This window comes from Psammomys obesus, unplaced genomic scaffold, assembly GCF_907164565.1.
Source record: "Psammomys obesus unplaced genomic scaffold, mPsaObe1.curated_primary_1811, whole genome shotgun sequence".
NCBI classification, from domain to species: domain Eukaryota; kingdom Metazoa; phylum Chordata; class Mammalia; order Rodentia; family Muridae; genus Psammomys; species Psammomys obesus.
In genome coordinates, this window is record NW_026596040.1 from 14,213,920 (window position 1) to 14,235,069 (window position 21,150).

The window sequence follows — 21,150 nt, forward strand, 5'->3', positions numbered from 1 at the left end:
TAAGAATCTGAAGGAAGGGAGCTTGTGGGGTCACAACAGTTGTGGGGTCTCTTGATTCCTTTAACTTTTGTAGTTTTCAGTTCTCTTCCTGGACTCACCCTGTTAGTTTGCATCACCCATGTCTATGAGATGCCATTTTCAGCCTTCTTTGTGCATAATTTTACTCTTCTAATTTCAGTACACTGCAGTTTCTAAACGAATTATACACACTTGTTTCTTGAATATTTCTAATGTACTGTTTTCTAAGCTAGCCAAAGAGACTACATGCCCAATTTTAAAATACTGTCTTTTATGTAAGGGGTGTGTGTGTGTATGTGTGCGCGCAGGCGTGTGTGCCTGTGTGTGGGTGTGTCTGTCTGTCTGTCTGTGTAGTAACCCATTGATTTATGTACCCTGTTCTTTACAGATCTTGGGAGACATCTGAGGCTTAATGGGGGACTTTCCAACACTCCAGACTGCTGCCTACAGTGAAGCTCTGAGTCACTGACCCGGGCACTGGCAACAATGTGGAAGCCCAGAACAGGCCGCATCTCTAACCTTCACGCTAAGCAGCAACCCGGAAGCAGTGTGGCCTGAGCTCCAGCAAGCGCTAGAGAAAGCCTCCTCTGTTCATGGAAAGAGGAAATGAAAGGATTCCCAGCCAGTCTCAGCGCTCCAAGGAACCCACCTTCCTTATCCATCAAGAGGTCCTGTCTAGTGGCTCCCACTCAACCCTTCCCCTGGAAACACGGTGTGGCGAACTGACGGAAAACGTACAGGCCAAAGCTCAGAAAAGAAGACCCGGAACAGTGATACTATCAAAACGCTCAAGTAGAATTATGTCAGAAAGCCAGCCTAGACCCCCTGTGATTCCGGCGCGCAGGCCAGGGTTCCGGATATGCTACATCTGTGGCCGGGAATTTGGGTCCCAGTCAATCGCCATTCATGAGCCCCAGTGCTTGGAGAAGTGGCGCATTGAGAACAGCAAACTACCCAAGCACCTGAGGAGGCCAGAACCCTCCAAACCACAGCCCGTTGGTGGCAGCGAGTCCTACAGCCTTCAGGCAGCCAATGAGGAGGCATTTCAGAGCGCGCAGGCTCAGCTGCTGGCTTGTGACTATTGTGGACGCACGTTCTTGCCGGATAGTCTCCTGGTTCACCAGAGAAGCTGCAAGCCAAAGGGTAGGAGAACATCAGACATGGATGTTCCTGATGCTCCTACTGGTCTCAAGAAAGCTTCTAGCGGCACTCCAGTCCGACCAAGGACTCTCCTCTGTTACATCTGTGGTAGGGAATTTGGCACCCTGTCTCTTCCTATCCATGAACCCCAATGCTTGGAAAAGTGGAAAATTGAGAATGACCGGCTTCCTGGAGAGCTGCGTCGGCCTCTGCCCCAGAAGCCTCAACCCCTTCCGACCGGACAGCCCGGCCAAGAGGGACCGGGTCAAGCCGCGCTTGTGCCTTGCCCAAATTGTGGCCGGACCTTTGCCCTGGACCGCCTACCTGTACACCAGAGAAGTTGTAAATCTCAACCTAGTAGATCAAAAATTCCAAATTCGAACCTGGACATGAAAGGTGGTGCAAATGTACCCACTAATTCCAAGCAACAAAGGAACATGGCAGCACCCAATGAGGACAAGGTAACTGGTGTCGTGTAAGGTGTAGTAGGTGGACTGGGGACATTGCATCTTCAAAGAGATGAGAAAACTGTTCCCAGAGGCAGCCAGCTCAGCCCCAAGGAAGGTTTCTCTCAAAGCCTTACTTGTGTTCGAGTCGATCTCGTTTTGGACTCCAGGGCTGTGTCTCTTTTGGCAAAGTTGACCTAACAACATCCTTGCCTGGTTGGTTCTTAATCCTCCTCAGTCCTATGGCCTAAGAGTGATGGACTTTTTTACCTCTCTGATCCCTCATCCCAGTAATCCCTGGGAGAGACTGTTACTTAAAATGAGTCATTAATGCTGTGTCTACATTACAGAGATATAATTCCCATTCCAACCGCCAATGTTTATTGCTGGTTTATTTTAGTCATCCACCTTAGGAATTCGTTTTTGGCAACGGTGGGTTATGCTGAGTTTATCTTACTAAAATAGAATCTGTGTCAAAAACCCCAAATGACTTTAGCAATAATTAAACACTGGAGCCCTTGCTAAGTGTATGTGCTCTGCAGCTGCAGTGGGATTTTGTTGAAGGCATACTTGATTATAAATGTGTGTGTGTATGTGTGTGTGGGGGGGGATTAGGTTCTGAAGTGACTAGATAGGCATGCATGGTTCTGGGAAATGCTCAGTCCTGTGTGGTTCTCTACCAGGCTCCTGTCCCCCACTGCAGTCATTCTAAACAAGCACGAACCCAGGTATTGTCAGTTTATAAGGTTAACATTACTGGTCTTTAACTTGGGCTCTCACCAAGAGCAGCGTTGGGCGGGGATTCTTATGAGGGTGGCCAGTTGGACAAGGGGACACGGTGCATGCCCTGCCACGAAAGAGGGACAGATGTGACTGCTTGTCACATCTTACACGTCAACCTGTAAGGAATGGGAGGTGGTCTTTTCTGGGGGCTATTTGAATTTCAAGCATGCTTAAAGCCCCCAACCACAGTCTCCGGACAGCAGTCTTTAGCCAGATACAGTTTATAAATTGAATAGTTTAAGGCAATAAGAGCAATTTGAACTGTTATTAAACTGGAGTGATCTTTTATTGTGTTCTAATTTCTCTAGCCTTTATTTTTTATTTTTTATTACTCTGAGAACTGTCTAGTCCTTCTTTCCTAATTTCCATGAATAAGAAATCATGGACTTACTAGTTTTGAAGATCCCATGACAGTGGTCCTAGAGCAGAGGAGTCAGACCAACATGCTGGACAATTTCCTACTGAATACTGAAGAAAAAAAAAAAATCAAGACGGCTAGATTTCTCTGCCTGATGTAGCGTGGCATGGGCTTCAAGCTGGTCTCATAGCCCTGATCTGTTTTTCCCATCTTCTTCCTGTTGCTTTTCTGCCAAGATGTGTGGGGTCTGGACTCAGAGAGGAAAAGGATCTGTGACTCAGGACAGCCAATCAGCAACCCTCCCAGAACTTCTTTCTAACTCACAGCCGCACTTCTTGATTGCATGCGTTTACTCTGAACGTTCTCATTACAGACCTAGAGCTAGGAGGGGGAAGGATCAGAATTCTTGTAACATATACTTTGTGCTCCACGACCGGAGCCAACAGGCTGAGCACGGCGTGTTCTCTCAGTCACAGCTGCTTTTAGGCCAACTGACTGGGCCCCTGGTGTTGCAGAAAGACACCTTCCTCATCCACCCAGCTTTCTGGAGGAGGAAATATCAGCAGGAGCCAGTGGTGGTCTCTCCACAATGGCTGCATGTATATGGGGAGGCCCCCTAGAAGTCTGGGTGTTGCTAGTGTACACTCAAACCCTCCTAGGCCTCGCCTGCCATGTGTCAGTGGGAGAGTGGCGTCCACCATTGTTCCCCGTGCACGGGTATATTTGGGAACCACACAGGCCTCCATAAAGACACTGAAAGGTCATCGAACCAAGAGGTCATAGGCAAGCTTGGGTGTATTAGTATGGAGCAGGTTTTAGACTTTCCTAAAGCTCTTTTGGAAGGGATGGACGGTTTCTGTTCCCTCAGGCATTGCTTTCAAGTCACACTCAGCAGAAAGCCATTTCTCACCAGTTCAGTTTGCTCCTTGGATCCCGTCTGTAGACACTTTAGCCTCCTTACACCATCTACAGCTTCATGCGGTGAGTCACTTGTTTTTCATAAAGAACGCTGACCTATACATCATTAGATTCTGGAGCTGAATCTGCCTGTGACGGCTGACTTTTGGCTGACTGAAGTGCGTAGCTTTTTACAATTTGGATGCCTGCTTCATCTCTATCTCTTGTCAGTTAGAGCAGTTTCACTCTGGAATTCTTGATCTGGTTTTGGATTAGCATCAGCTATCTTGCCTGATATTCTCAAGGGGCTCAACCTGAATTCCAGAGAGGAAAAAATATGTTCTCAATAACAGTCACAGTATTGGGAAAACAGTTTGCTCCAACGGGGTGGCGGTGACTTTTGCTGGCCGAGTGCAGTGTTGTTCAGAATGCCCTGCTACTGTAGAAGGGTCCTATGATGCTCCAGTTTTTGTTCACTGTCAATCAAAGAGAAAAGAAAAACAAAAAAACAAAAACAAACAAACAAACAAAAAAACAAACAGAGGCCAGTGAGGCAAGCTCTCCTGTGATATCTAAACTGGGCATCTTGCTTTCAGCTCTGCTGCTGAAATACAGGGCCAAAGCTATGTTTTGTGATCTCACAGAAACGTTGTAAAGTGATCCAGCAGGGTTTAAGGAGAATAAAACCCTAGTGTGGAATTATGTAAAAGCTGATTGCTGCGGGACCATCATAGTCTAGCTCTGCGTTATAACGACCAGCACTGGGGCATTTCCTTCCTCTAAAAGAAGAAAAGCTTGGGTGAGCTGCACCTAGTTTAAACATTGTTGTTAGCTTCATATGAAGTTTTGATGCACAGTCTGGGAAAAAATAGGGATTATTTTGATTTTTACTATTGTGTACTATTCTGATATTCATTTTGTAAGTCATTTTCTATGCTATCTGCAGAAGAATATAATAGAGGCCATTGTTATTCCTAATTTTATTTTATTTTACTTGGTGTTTTGTTTTGTTTCTTTTTGGTTTTCGAGACAGGAGACAGGGTTCTCTGTGTAGCCTTGAGTATCCTTGCTTTGTAGACCAGGCTGGCCTTGAACTCACAGAGATCTGCCTGCCTCTGCCTTCCCAAGTGCTGGAATTACAGGTATGCTCACTGCACCCTGCTGATATTTCTTATTTTAAAAGAGAATTGTTAACAATTTTTAGAAGCTGGTTGTCACAGTCTTTAGTTTTAGTCCTCACCGGAGCACAGGATGATAGTGAAACACATAATTATAAATGCAAATACAGTTTTTGCCCAAAGACCTTAACCAGGTAAAGCTAGGTAGTTATTGTCATAGGATTTTGTTGGCAACACAAGAAATATTTCTAAAAATCATGTCTCACGTTGCAAAGCAGAGATTATGTTTAATAAGGGACACGATCTTTTCTACAGAAGGCTGCCTCTCTGAATGTGGCTCTGAGTACTTTCAGCATCCTCAGGGCTCAGGTTGCAACTGAAAGTTCCTCAGGCACATCACTAGCATCCGGTGCTGCCATCTGCTGTTTTCTTTTAATGTCTTCCACACTATCAAGTGTGTGACTGCCTTCCCTTAAAAAAAAAAAAAAAAAAAAAAAAAGATTACTGTTTGTTATTTTTAATTATGTGTCAGTAGATAGGAGTGCGTCTGTGCGTAGTCAGGTATGTGTACCTGACTGAAGGTGCTTTATGGGACCAAAAGTGTTCAAGCCTCCTGCAGCTGAAGAGACAGGTGATTGCACACTGTCGGATATGGGTGCAGGAACTGAACTTGGGTCCTTGAGGGCAGTAAATGCCATTTCTCCAGCCCCCACTCCTCCTTTTTATTCTTACGTGTTTGAGTGTGTTTTCTTCCACGCATGTATGTGCACCACATGCATGCCTGGTGCCCTCAGAGGTCGAAAGAGAGTAGCAAGTCCCCAGGAGCTGGAGTTACGCTGCTTGTGAGCAACCGGGCAGCTGCTGGGAACTGACCCCCCTCCCCAGTCCTCTGCAAGAACAACAAATGCCCTTAACCGCGAAGCCACCTCTCCAGCTCCTCCAGCCCCTCTTTTCTTCTATCCAAAACTTGAGAAGTTGTAATACAACTACAAACTCCAGTTATTTGGGACTATGGCTACATTAGAGTTGAAGTCGGTGCTATTTTCTGGGGGAGTATCTCATTCCTTGAAGGCAAAACATATATGATGGGACTGTCACAAGGAAGGCAGAACAGATGTTGCCCTGTTTTCATATATGAACATGGATATGTATTAAATGGAAAGAATATGGAGTTTAGGGACAGGGAAGAAAAACATGAACCACCTTTATTCAGTATTTCCATTTATTCATCCATGCTACTATGACAAATGTCTGAAACAGGGTGATTTATGAAGAACAGAGATTTGAATTGCAGACTCTGGAGGCAAGACAGTCCAAGGTGCCAGCATGTCTGGGAGGGATGGTCTCTAGGTCCAGGTTGGGGCTGTGGAAGACTGGAAGGGCAAGCAAGGAAGCGTTTGCTTCAAGTGTGAATCCTTTCATGCAGGTATCATCTTATTCACAAAGGTGGAGTCCTCATGACTCAATCACCTCCCATAGTCTGAATCTCAATATGCGTTCCACTGAGGATTCAGGTTCAACATGACTTTTAGAGGGGACACACCTGCTCAAACTCTTTGCGATCCACACTTCGTATGCATAATCTGTTTTAGATTTTCTCTGATTCCCTGGTTGGAAGTTTGAGATTAAGCCATTGCCCAGGGTTAGGTAGCAGGGTCTATGGTAGCGAGGGTATGTTCTAAATGCAAACGAGCCTATCTTTTAATACCACTGTGAAAGAGCACAGGAATGAGATAAGCAAGAGTCCAGAGGCATGGTGGAAGTCGATGGTAGAGTACCTGTGGTTTCAGTTCCCAGGACACGGTTACCCTGTGCAGCCTGAGCATGAGGGAAGACAAAGAGAAAAGAAGTTTGCTGACTTATAACTATTCACCTTTAGGTATTGGCCTAAGCACTAAATACATGCTCATTTAAAAACGGTCTTCGTCCTAGGAGGAAATGATAGGAAAACCAAAAATATAGTCAGAATAGTATCAAATTTTGATCACACAGTGTGTTGTGGTTGAAGACAACATTCAGGACGTTGACTAGGGAAAACCCTTCAGCCGAGACCTGTGAGGTGTGAAAGCATTAACAGAGCAGGTACTGGGTGAGGGCATGGCTGGAAAGCGAGACTTTGCTCTCATCACAGTGGAACTAAGGAGTCTACATGTGACTGGTGCCTTCATGGGGGATGATGGAGAGCAAGAAGGAGCCATAGGAACACCATCCGGGCAGTGGTGGTCCCCCAGGTTGTCCTCCACAGAGCATCATACCAGTTAGCTATATCAGGGATTCGGTGCTTGGTTGCAGACTTGAAGGTTAAGGGCACTGGGCACACTTTGTGAGAGTTGAAGTGTGGCATGATGAGGAAGCAGGCCAAGGAGGACTCCTGGGTCTTATCTGGAGCACCAGCTTCGGTTGTAGCACTTTTTAAGAAGGGAAGGAAGGCCATAGGGAATGAGGGTCAGTCACTTCCTTCTGGAGATAGCAGATCAAAATGCCACTATCTGAGCTGAGCTGTATGAGCTTGGGACCAAGAAGAGAGAACATGGCAGGGAGGTCCATTAGCAATTTCAGAGACCTGGATGGGTATAGGGTTAGAAAGCCAGACTGGGGGGCTGGGCATGAAGCTCAGCAGTGTAGAATACTTGATGTTCTGCACAGGAACAGAATTCTGATTCTTAGATCCACATGGCAGGTCACAACCATACAAGACTCCAGCTCCAGGGGATCTGATGCCCTCTTTTGGCCTCTGGGCCACCAAGTACACACAGACATATATGCAGTCAAAACACCCATACACATAAAATAAAAATATATCAATCCTAAAAAATCAAAAAGGAAAAAAAACTGACTGAAGCTGATCCCTGGAGGAAATGGAGAATGAATATCTAAAGGTACAATTGACCAGAGACAAGCCTGGAGAGTGAGATTCCTTGAAGGTAGCAGCTGAGAAACTCTCAGCAGAGTGGGAACAACAGAAGGCATGCTGAGAGAGGAAGTAGAATCAAAATTGAAAATAACTGCATTTGGCTATGGACCTGGGAAAGAACACACCCATTCGGTTGGAGTGGTAGAGTATGGGTATGTTTTGAGAAATTTTGCTCTCTCTAGCTTGGGAGAGAAACAGTGGTTAGGTTACCAGTGGAGATTTCTATAAATAATAGAAGCATTGAGACTAAATTGAATGATTAAAATGATAATTTCATGGAGAAAAGGAGTAAACCACGGTGACTGGAAAAGGTAAAGACCCTGCAGGGAAGCAGGCACCAGGTGCCTAGGATCACCAGTGGGCGGAAAGATAGGAGGGTGCTTCCTTATTCCAGGAGAATGTTGGATGCAGAAAAAAAAAAAAAGTTTATCCACTAACAATGGGAAGATGGAGAAGCTGCAATCTGTTTATGTTCTTTCAATTAAATAATAGGCAAGCTTAGATGCCATTCAGCTCATAAGAAAAAGAAAGCTTAAATCTGAGAGTGTTCTTCTCTGTGTCCTCTGTTAAACTGAGTTCCTGAAATCAAGGCCAAGACTTTTAGAACTGCTCACCTCTGTCATCCCTAAATCCAAGGGCTACATGGGACTTTTTGGAAATGGTAGATAACACATGAAGCGGCCTCTGGTTCTCACATTTATCTTCAGTGGCCCTTGCTCACCTGCTCAGTAGTGCTGATGTCATGAAAGCCAGACTTACCTCACAAAGTACCCTTTGGTGATGCTGCCAGCTAGGCTACTTAGGGACCAACTCCATGTGGCATTCAATCACCTTTCCTTGGGGCCCACCATGCCCGAATATCAGGGCAGCATCCTAGGATCTCATGGCTCTCAGGTGTACAAAGAGCAACACTAAGGTAACAGTCCTGGCTCTCTCCCACACTGCTGGCTCTGCAAGCCAAGGCAGGTGAAGCTGTAGATGGATGTAGAGTGTGTGAAATCTGTGTGTCCTGGGAAGAGCTATAAAGTGTTAACAGAAAACGTACTCTGTAAGTTTCTTATGTAAAATTTGAAGGCTAATGCTTACCTACACAGATGATAATGACACATAACTTAAAAAAGAAAATAAGAGGTCAGCCTCAGATCATATCAGAAGTTAGCAAGACTCTGATAGAAACTGATCCTCCTTTCCAGGATTTTGCATTGGGGTACCTGTATTTTGCTTGCTGCTTCTTCAGAAGTACAAATGCTAATTATCTGTTACTCCTGTGAGAGGATAGGTTCACATGCCCACAAGCCAAATGCTGTTCAGTCATGGACTCAATAAAACTATACTATGGCTAGCTTATTTAAAAGTTTGTCTCTCTTGAGCAGGTGAGATGGCTCAGTGGGTAAAGACGTTTGCTGCCATGCCTGACAACAAGTTCTATCTCTGACAGCCGCATGGTAAAAAGAGAGAACCAACTCCTGCAAGTGGACTTCTGGTCTCCACATGCATGCACACACAATAAGTAAATATGAAAGGTGGTAACCTATCTTCTATGTCTTCACAAGCCTGATTCTCCCCATTACCCCATCTCCCTGCTTCAGCCCCAAATGCATACATCTGTATTTTCCAGTAATGTACACTAATGACTCTTTAGGGTTTGGAGCATGGTTCCTATGGGTCCAAATTCTAGCATCAGCACTAAATTTTTCCCCACAAGGTTTTAGAAACACATCAAATGTAGTTCAACATATCCCGGCAGGAATCCTTCACGGGCAGGCATGTCTTGGATCACTATGAGACACAGATTCTTCTTTACGATTGGGTGAAGAGCGTGGAGAGAAATTTACTTGAGCCTTCCTCTCTCAATTGCTACTTATGTTATATAGAACATCTCCTCATTTCCTTCATATGTTTACAGCCTTAACCAGAACCATGTTGTCTTATATATGATGTACAGTTTGACAAGGGCCCCAATACAGAAATCCAGTATGTTTCTAATATCTGTGTCTAGTTACTTGCCTCCAATGCCATGATCCTATCTTTAAAGTCTCCAAGGAACATGCATATTTCAGGCTAGCATTAATCAGAGAATACAAAAGCATAGACATATTGCTTCCAACTTCAAGACTGAGGAAAATAGGGACATTATGGGGCATAAAAACAATTCACAGGGCTCAGCAGTTAAGAGCACTGATTGCCCTTCCAGAGGTCCTGAGTTCAATTCCCGGCAACTGCATGGTGGCTCACAACCATCTAGATTGGGATCTGGCGCCCTCTTCTGGCATGCAGGTGTACATGTAGTTAGAGCACTCATATACATTAAATAAATAAATAAATCTTATTTAAAAAATAATAATAAGTTGCCACCATGATGGGAAAATTTTACAAGAAGCTTGCTTTTTAAACATAGAAGCACTCTTCTAAGCACACTCCCTAAGCTGGGGACATCTGCATCTAAACCACAGAAAAATCAATCACGACAAACAACTTCCTGCCATAAGCCCGGGTGGTACCATCTGCACTTTTCTTAGCCCTCTCTCTGATCACTGGATGAGTCGGTTGGTGTCTTGCCTGTGGGTTTCCCTCAGCGATTCTTTCTTACTTGATTTCAATCTGTGACCTAGAAGCCAGCTAACCATGAGAGTTAGGCCTGTGGTCCAACTGATGAGCTCAGAAATGAAACACCAAGACATCCTGTGTCAGGATTATGCTAAGAAAATAATTTCTAGGACAAGAATTTGTCTACAAAATTAGTATCCTCTAAGATATCAACGGCAAGTGTGGTTTATTATTATTATTATTATTATTATTATTATTATTATTATTTTACATCTCAAATAAGAAAAAAAATAAAATGTTTAACCCATAAACTATTCCTTGGCTGGAGAGAAGGCTCAGAGATAAAGTGCTTGCCTTGCAAACAGGAAGACCTAATTCAATCTCTAAAACTCACTCACACACAAAGGCATATGTGCTGAGCAGGTTTGTAATCCCAATGGTGGAGAGATTCAAACAGGGGAATCCCTGGGATTCCTTGGCTGGCCAGCCTACAGGAATCAGGGGGTGAGACTTCCTAACTTCAAAGGAGAATGAAGAAAGTTTCTTGAGGGCAAAACCCCATGCCTCAGAGAAGACTGCTTTGTGTAAAGAAGCATTGAGAGGAAAAGCCTATCATCAAGAGGTTCTCTGTTCCTCACAAAGCCACTGCTGAGGAAAGCACTTCCCAGGGGCCATACACACAGGCTCATCCAATGGGAGGCAGGCTATATCTTGAGCTGGCGCAAGAACTTGGCAGTGTTTTCAAGGTAGTTGTGAGAGCAGAACAGAAGCAGAAATGGTAGCTTTGCTGGTTTCTCTCAAAGCCAATGGCTGGCTTAGAGGCAGGGCGTGGTAGTCCATTCACAGATGGTGGACTCAGATAGATTTGGATTAGTATCCAGATGCACAACAAAGTCCTGGTTTTCACGTTTGTTACCGAATTCACCCCTAAATGCCAGCTCCTTGTTCCTGAGGATAGCGTCAACCCTCCCATGACATTCTGTTGTAATTCTGTTTCATGTTACATTCCCTACAGGCAACCTACTTGATTTGCAATTTAAGAAGCACTAATTTATGAATAAAGAAATACCTATTTAGAGGGCAGTTAGATACTAAGTCTATTTAGCAAAATAATGAGTGAGTTCACCCCTAGGACCTATGAGCTCTCCAGCCATGGATCCTTGGCCAGACTTTCACTACCATGCCTGAGTTTTCTCCTGTGGATCAGGCATTAAAGTCAACCAGAAAGTGTTTGGTCATCCCCATAACAATTGTGCCACTATTGCATCCATAGGTAATTTTAGAGAGCATGTTGTTGCTTTTGTTCTGTTTTTTTGGTTTTATTGTTTTGTTTTGTTATCTCACCACCAGAGTCTTTTATCTTTTTTTGAATTGCTGCTTTTAGGAGATACAGTTCTCTGGATAAGTACCAAAACTTTCTTAGCCACTGACATGTTAAAGCAAGATCTCATGTCTTAGAAACTAAATATTAGGCAATTTTTTTTTTAAAACTAGTATAATCAAAGGATTGGAAAGATAAGTTGCTTAAAGTCACATAATACTTTCAGGGATGGAGCAAGCTTCACAGTGAACAGTAAAAATAATTTCTGTTATATCCTGGGGAATAGGACTCTGAGACAGCTATTTGTAAACTTTTGGGAACAATGGAATGGCCAACTAAAGCAGTGGTTCTCAACCTTCCTAATGCTGTGACCCTTTAACACAGTCCCGCATGCTGTGATGACCCCAACAATAGAATTATTTTAGTGCTACTTTATAACTAATTTTCTACTCTCATGAATCATAATATAAATATCTGTGTTTGTCTATGGTCTTAGGCCCCTGTAGAGGGGTTGTTTGACCCCCAGGTTGAGAACCACTGACCGTGCTATTAGCTGAGGTCTAAAGAATACTCATGGCGGCAGGTCTTTGGGGTCCCTGTATAGAGGACAGTGTGGGACCTGATAGACTAAAAGGCATGCTGAAGAGAGTCGTGTAACCATGCACAGTGAGGAAGGGCTCACACATTTTGCCAATCACTCTGCTTCCCGTCACCCCTTGGATGACTTTGGGAGTTTGTAGACCAGTAGTTCTCAACCTGTGGGTCATGACCATCAGAAGACATATGGTCTTAGAAACTGAGACACTTATCACTCAGTAGGAAAATCATAGTTATGAAGATAAATTAATGTTTGGGATTTCCTAAAAACCATTGTTCTAGACCATGAAGCTGTTGCATGGGAACTAAATCCCATGCAAAGTTTAAGGGGTCACAAAAGCTTAGCATTCTGAAAAGGTTCCTTGCCTGGAAGCCAGTTCTCAAAATAGCCAGTCCAAGCTCAAACACATCAATGGGCAGAGTGGTCAAGGGAAACTCTTTCTCCTCAGCAGAAGGCCTTGTTGTCTTCCCTTCCCCTGTTTCTTAAATAGTTGCACATGTTATGAGCTCTGCACAGGCAAACAGGAATCCATCAGCCTGATATTTGCTCATAGATAGACCTAAAGAACATTTCCCAAGTTAAAAAGAGTTAGTATTCCTACTGCTTTGAGCCAGGTCTTGGTTCCATTCCCTGCCCAGGGCCTGGCACATGGCAACAGCAACTTCCAGAGTGACAGTATTTCCAATGCAACTGAATCACTGAGAGAGGCCCACACTGCCCTCCTGAAGTATCCTTTGGTTCAGGTCTCATCTGAATCAGCCACAGCTGTGCCTCCAGCAGGTGCCTCGCCTTTGTTTCTGCTCAGCATACATTGGCACCATTAATATTTCGAATACCATTGTCTTGCTGGCTTTTTCGAAATTGAGAAATAGTTGATTAAACCCAGATAAACCATAGACTAGCTGGGCCTGTGACTAGTCATGCCCCATCTGAGAGAAAAAAATAAATAGATACAGAGAACAGCTCTTAACCCAGTTTTGAGACAGAGCAAGGATTGTCATGTCTATCTCTCTTGTGGTCACCACTGTTTTGAATTTAAATGTTTTGACTTGTATCATTACAGATTAATGATTACAACCATATGGTTGGATAATATCTGAAAGTAGCTGTATCTTTTGTTAGGAGTTGTGTTTAGGATCAATGCTCTAGTTCCCTTTCAGGATGCTTTTTTTATTTTTTGGTCCCTTGGGTGTTTTTGTTGTTGTTGTTGGTTGTTTGGTTGTTTGGTTGGTTGTTTGGTTTGTTTTGATTTTAATTTTTTGGGTTAATGAATGGCCTCAAATGAACACAAGAAATGGGGCTATTTAGATATAGGAATTTTATGGTGCAATCCCCAGAAAGAGATGGAAAAACTCTCTGTTTCCAAGAACATTTCCAAATAACATATAAATTATGTTGGGGGAAAGTCAGGCACTTCATTTAATGTGAACACAGATTTAGTAAAAAGAATATAGTTTACACAGTGATGTGGTTTTTTTAGGCATAAGCCTCACTGAAATGGTCACCTTATTTAAAAAAAATAGACAAGAAGTTTCAGCAACAAGAAATAAATCTAGGCTGGTGACAGGGCTCAGCAGGTAAAAGTTACTTGCCATCCGTCCTAGCAAACTGAGTTCGGTCCCTGGGACCCACATGATGGAAGGAGAGAACCAAGTCCTGTAAGTTGTCATTTCTCCACATGCACTGGCATGGCGCATGCACATAGCATGAACTCACGACTAGCAGGAGTGAGTATCACACACACACACACACACACACACACACACACACACACACAAATAAAAACTCTTAAAGCTACTCATTTGAGTCGCTCTCTTGTCCTCCAATAATGCACCTGCCTGACTTTCACACTGTAAAGGTTAACGTGGTGGTCATGATGAAGCTGATGTAAGAACGTAACAGGTGCCATGATTTTGCTCTTTACGAAAGCTACTGCTAATGGCTTCCATTTTGATTTTCAGAGCCTCTTTCATTGAGACTCATGTACCCATGTACCCTTAATTTTTTTTCCTTCTGACCAATGTATTCATGTTGTAGAAGCTCTTGAGTATTAAGTCACACTGCTCACCAGGGTTTCCTTTACTTTGAGCCAGGCCAAGGCCATCAAGAATGCTTGAAGCACTCTCTCCAGGTCCTCGGAAATGACCACATTTATTCCCCTTTTATCAATAATTTTCCTAAGCCTTCCCACCAAGCCAGTTTTTTTCCTTGATCCTTATCTTTGCCCTCTTATCTTTGTGATGCTATAAGAACTATTAATTTTCACTGTAAAAAGTAACTTAATGGATAGGTAGCAAGTTATATATCTACACAGACTGGAAGAGAAATTTCTAAATGTTCACTTGGCTTTTGTGTTAACCAGATTTGGCCTAAACCACCAAATACCAGGTGCTTCTGACAGAGAAAAAAAAAAAAAGCATGAACAAAAAGTAAAAGATGCTGCATGGAAAATAATAGAATTCTAACCGTGGCCAGTAAAATCATTAAAAACATATGAAAAGTTAGTGGATTCAAGTTTAAAACACGCATAAAAGCTTTCCCTAATGCATCTTTGTATTTGGCCTGAATTGACTCTGCCATCAACCTGAAAGGACCAGAGCAGAGATGAATGAGCCATGATAGAGACACATCAATGTAGCAGATTATTTCTTATCCTCATAAAGTTTCACACCTGAACTAGTTCTCATGTAACTAGAGATTCACTTTTAAAAATTCATTTCCATAAGGACTATTGGAAATTTTGACAGGAAAACTGAACCTAATCCTTTGCTCTGTACAGAGTTCAGACTTGTGGGTTTTTCTTTGCCTTTCTTTGATTTCACTCTCCAGCAGCTGGCTGGCCCTGGCAAGCTCCATGTGTTCAGCTTGCTGTCCTCCTATGACCTCTAGGGACAACCTTCCACTGTCTCTCTCATGCTCTGTCACACTATGTCATCCAGTGCTGTCTGCCACACATTAGGCAAGAGGATCACGCTGCTGACTCTGTCAGGGTTGGGGTCTTTCCTTCCTGTTCTTGCTCTCCCTTTACCCTCCTCCCCACAAATCCATTTCTGCCTGCAAACACTGAAGAAAGACCTCATCAAGTAATCCCTGGTAATCATGGTAATGGCATTGACCACAAGCCACAGATTGCTCCATGAAATTTCAGACTAACAGGAGTGAAGCTGATGAAAAATAAATCAGGTTATCTTATCACTCTTGAGACCCACTAGGGAGCATTTTGTCCTCAGTTACAGCTGTGCTGCCTACACCTCCCTATAGCACAGCTTAGCAAGAAGATGCTCCGACCTGAGAATATGGAGGATTCAGATCAACCGAAGTTCAGCCCCAAATACAGAGCATAGGGGAAGCTCTCAAAAGAGGAGAGGGGTGCAGGGGCTGTCTCTGGCATGAACTCAGTAGCAGGCTCTCTGAGCATCTTCCCCTGGGGGATACAGCCTTACCAGGCCACAGAGGAAGACAATGCAGCCAGTCCTGATGAGACCTGATAGGCTAGGGTCGGATAGAAGGGGAAGAGGACCTCCCCTATCAGTGGACTAGGTGAAGGGACATGAGAGGAGGAGAGGGAGGGAGGGTGAGATTGGGAGGAGACCAGGGAGGGGGCTACAGCTGGAATACAAAGTGAATAAATTGTAATAAATAATAAATAAAAATTTAAAAAGAGAGTAATATAGAACATCTTTACCTTTTAGGATGGTAATTTTCTCCCACATCCTTTTCAGTTGCTCTCAGGGTATCTTCTGGCCTCTGGGCCAACCTGCTAGTTCACAGCTTTTCCCTTGCAAAGGCTACTTTGTGACAACTTAATATGTATGTCTTCATTTAGGAACCATGCTGTTTATTCTGCTTGTCATGCATGGTTAAATGCTGGGCTTCATCCAGATTCCATATGGAATCTTAATAAATGCATTCTTCTCAAACTAAAATGAACAACTTTTCAATTTTTCAACTGAAAACCCTGTATTTAATTAACCTTCCAAGAGAATAAACATGAACGTAAAGAGTAGGGAACCTTGAAGTGTCTCGAAAATTATGGCTTATGCTCTTACATCTTGAATTCTCTGCTTCCCAAGTCGCTTTGTATGGGCTATACATGCGGCATGACATGAGAACATGACTCACAAGCATCTGGTTGTTTTGATGAACACAGTCTCTTGGCATGGTTTAATACTCAACAAAAATATTATACCTCAATTAAAATCCACATTTAAGGGAGGCACTCCAATTTCAATTTTAATTGGCCTCTTAATTTGCTGTTCCGTCTTCTAGGATCTGTTTTGCTTCTGGTAGTCAGAAATCATAATAATTGTTTTTGTTTTGCTTGTTGTTTTGTGTTGTTGTAATCTTGTTTTCTTTATTTCAGGAGACGAGCCAATACCTTGGTTAAAGTCAGGATGATTCTAAAATATATTTTATTATGTTTTGTTTCTCAAAGGATAAGATACCATTCACTTAATTTTTCTTTCTGTCTTCATGCCTCCAAGACCTATTAAAGAACATGTGGGGAAAGGAGCCTTTAATGCCGTTGGCATCTCTTACAACTCTAATTAGGTGTATTTTGCTTTAGCTGGTGAGTAGTTTTCTTAATTGAATCACTATTACATTCCACAATACCCAATCCTTATCATTTTAATACTTGATTTCCCAAATCTCTTTGTCCCCTTGAAGATCATGTTACCTAGAAGTTCATCTTTGTGAGTTCTATCAATCCTGACTCACCTAGGACCACCTTTCTCTGTCATCTACTTCCTCTTTCTTCCCTTTCTTCCAAGCTCAACATCTGTAATCCACCCTTGATCCCATCCCTCACTCACTATGGAGGAAGACTGTATTTTTTAATCCTGTCATGTAAACAAGTTTTTCTTGATTCCACTCAACTCTCATTTCCCCAAGCTTTTTGGAAGCACTCCCGTCTTCTAGCTCTAATTTTAAAGGTCTAACAATTGAGGTTTACGTGGTTTCCTGGTACTTAGAATCACAACAATTTAGACTTTTCTTTACCCTTCCTCCTCCATCAGGGATTAATGTTCACCAATCACTCGCATGTGACCTAGTAGTAAATCTGGTGTCTTTTTCTCACCCAATTCTTTTCAACATTTTACAGAGTGATGACTCCAGTGTGCTAGAAGCCAGGAAGGACTTTCTTTGAAATTCTCAATGGATCTTTTTTCTCCATGCCTCATTTTTAAACTGAAAATGTGAACCTTTCTCTATGATTTTACCAATAGTTTCATATTTTCAATAGTCTTATTATGGGCATGCTACCTGTATTTTTTTTCTTCATACTCTCTCTAATCCCTTTATCTGGAATTTTCCTGTTTAAAATAGCCCTTTCTGCATGAATAGTTCCAAAAACTATTAACATTGAATTGCAGGCTTAAGTTTCCTGGTTTGGCTGGGTTTACTGAGGTTAAATTCTATGACTATTATCAATCTCCTCAGGTCCAGAACACAATCAATGCTTTCCTATTTTTTCAGTTTTCTTTTGCTCGTCTCCCCCTTTCCAGAATAAAGTCTTGCCATTTCTGGTCCCATTATTTGCCTTTGCTGCAATTATTTATTTATTGATTTTTTTTTACAAAACAGGGTTATTTGAGGTATACTGCAAGAGGCATCAGGGTAGGCAATAACAAGAGTAATGCTCCTGGCTAATTATCAACATATTTGATCTTATTTCTACCTGTTTTCCTGTTTTAATGCTATTAATCACCACATTTTGGTGGGTTGGTGCTTTTGTTTTCTTTTATTACTCTTCCTTCCTTTGGGGATCAGTTAATTTAGCATATTTGGGGTTTGGTTGGCCCTTTCACCTCAACTTTACTTTTTCCTCTTGCATATCTGTATGCACTGGTCTTTACCATGTAAATTAAAATAAGCACCTTTGACTTATACTATTCATATTCAAAAGCTATTTGAAGAAAAATAGTAACAGTAACTATCTCATTTTGATTTTTTGCTCCACGCTGTCTTCTTGATGACTATAACTTGTTTTGCACAGATTTACTATAAACTCTGTCCTGGATGCCTTTGCCTTAAAAAGCCTGTTATCTAAGACACTTAGTAGTCTGTATGACAAACTGTGAACATTTCAAAGCTTCTTTTATTGACTGACCTTTTGTGTTTTATAGTATTCCCCCATTGTTTCTTATAGCACTAGGCTATTTGATGATATTTCCTTTTGTCATTTAAAGCTCTTCTAGAATTTTTGGCTCAGCTAGTCTCTCAGCAATGGATTCGTTAGCTATTCCTCTAGCCAAAGATATCTTTTAAGTATTTATTTGAAAATAGTTTTGAAGACTAATTTTACTGGCCTGAACTTCTGAATTGACATGGTCTTATAATAGGTTATATTGTTTTGAGTTCTTTAATCATTTAAAAAATGTTAGGTCATTATTTTCTGGCACCATTTTTATTTTTCTGTAAAGAATTCATGGAAAGAGATAAATGGAAAAGAAGCAAGTTTGTATATATACAACAGATATGGAACAATTTCACTAGGAACTTCTGGGAAACTGTATGATATTGGCTTTAGTGAAGTATGTATCCACCAACTCTCACCCGTGTTGGCTAGTCTTCTTATTGTAATCAGATACCTGGCAAGAAGCAATTTAACGTAGGGTTAAATTTTGGCTAAGGGTTGCAGAAACACTGACCACAGCGGCAACTAGAGACTTCTTCAAGGATGCACCCAGGGGTGTATGTCCTAGGTGAGTCCAAATCCAGTTAAGTTTCCAGCGAGCAGCCCATCTTATCCCACCCTTTGCCAACTTGGCAGGAACACGTCATCCTTAAGCTACACCATTCCACTCCTGGCCTCAAAGACTCCTACTGTTTCTATAATGAAGAGTCTATAAGGAGTCAGAGCATGGCTGTTCAAAAGTTTAAGGTCCATCAGAGACTTAAGGTAATCTCTTAACTGAGAGATACCCCCCAAAAGCCACAAATTCCTAATATACAATGACAGAATATGCATTTCCATTCCAAAGAGGAAGAAACTGGAGCAGTGAGCAAAGATTGTGCCAAAGCCACACTGCGACAGGCAGGGACAACACCAAGCCTTGTGTCCCATCATCTAAAGCCTTGTTTAGTTACTGTTTATTGATTGGTGTGTGTGCGCGTTGTGTGTGTATGTGTGTTTGAATGCTCATGTGCATGTGGCAGTCACAGGACAACTTGACAGAGCTGGTTTTCTCCTAGAAAGGCATGGGTTCCAGGTGCACTGGGCTTGGCAGAAGGCCTTTGTACTCATTCAGTCTTCTCGTCTCACAATCTGAGGCTCATTATGGTATCTTATGGGGTTCCAGATACAACCCACATTCGAGGTGCCTTCCCTTTCCAGTTCCACCTTTTTGAGAACTCCCTCAAAGACATACTCAGGGTTGTGACTCCCGGGTGATTCCAGATCCAGTGTGTTAGCAATGAAGATCGCAGTGCAGAGGCTGCAGCGTATCATGTTTACTTCTCTACCAGCCTCTTGATCAGGGGTCTTGCCAGTGGTGGCTCTTACTCCAGATTCAGAGAGAGACAGAGGTGCAGGTTCTCACGGTACAGAGAAGCTGCTATGAGAGAATGAGGGCAGCTCTGTGACTTGCTCTCTGATGGCACTTTCATTTTCGGGTATATGGGCACATTGGATCTCGGTGCTACTGGGAAGAGAATTCTAGTCTCACTTCCCGTTAATTCTGTTGTAGTAAAAAAAAAAAAAAAAAAAAAAAAAAAGGCTGTTGGGCTATGTAGTGTTTATTATTAGCCTTATGATTATCACACCAGTATTATCTAACCTGCTATCACAAATAATAAGACACAGACACCTGTTAGGTTTTATAATTGCCTTTTTTGCCTTGGGCTGGGCAGCTATCCGAATCACCTCACCATCCACCTCCCAGCCCCCATCCAATGCCATCCTCCTTAATTCTTCTATCTTCCATCCATAATCTTATAAATACTTGCTTTTATTCTTAATTTGGGCCTTTCACACTATTATTGGAGTCCTTTCTCTCAGCCCAAATGGTTTTATTTCTCTACACTAACCTGCCATAGTGACCTTCTTCCTCCTCTCTTCTAGCCCATCAGTCCCATGATTCTCATGATTCTTTCATCCTCACAAGCCTAGGAACTTTAGCCATGCCTACTCTGTTCTGCTTTGCCCAGGTATAGGCCATTTAATGAGCCAATCAGGTATATATTTTAGGCAGGTTTACACAGGTTTATCCGGCAGGCAGTAGCCAAATATATATATTTTTAATTGTGACATTTATTTATTTATTTATTTTTAATTAAATTTTTATTTTTTAATATTAGTTACAGTTTATTAACTTCATATCCCAGCTGTATCCTGCTCCCTCATTCCCCCCCAATCCCACCCTTCCTCCCTCATCTTCTCCCTATCCCTTTCCAAGTCCACAGATAGGGGAGGACCTCCTCCCCTTTCATCTGACCCTAGTTTATCAGGTATCTTCAGGCCTGGCTGCAAAGTCCTAGTTTATTCACTTTGTATCCCAGCTTGTAGCCCCCTCCCTTGTCCGATCCTAATCCTACCTTCCCTTTCTCATCTCCTCCCCTGCCCCTCCCCAAGTCCACTGATAAGAGAAGTCCTCCTCCCTTTCCATCTGATCCTAGTTTATCAGGTCTCATCAGGACTGGCTGCATTGCCTTCCTCTGTGGCCTGGTAAGGCTGCTCCCCCCTCAGGGGGAGGTGATCAAAGAGCCAGCCACTGAGTTCATGTCAAAGACAGTCCCTGCTCTCATTGGATACTGAGCTGGATACCACTTGGATACTGAGCTGCCATGGGCAGGAGTCTTATAAACAATAAAAATATTTCAGACAATAATGATATGAAGAGTTCTGGCTGGCTCTTTTTTATCCCCCCCCCCAAGCCTGTATCCATGCATGTAACAGCATAGTTTGGTCTCTTCATTGCCAAAGAAGTCAAACTTACCAGACTGCTTAGAGGTTTTATTTATGTGTGTGTGTGTGTGTGTGTGTGTGTGTGTGTGTGTGTGTGTGTGT

General features: G+C 42.7%; 1 protein-coding gene across 1 annotated transcript in view; it reads left to right on the plus strand.

Moving 5' to 3' along the window:
• The window catches only part of LOC129688023 (zinc finger protein 474-like), a 48,709-nt gene that overhangs the window by 24,003 nt on the left and 3,556 nt on the right, over nucleotides 1–21,150 (plus strand). The window contains exon 2 of the mRNA XM_055622756.1: nucleotides 407–1,619. Coding sequence (XP_055478731.1) covers nucleotides 612–1,619 — 1,008 coding nt within the window. The 5' untranslated portion in view covers nucleotides 407–611. The remainder of the gene's footprint in view (nucleotides 1–406; nucleotides 1,620–21,150) is intronic.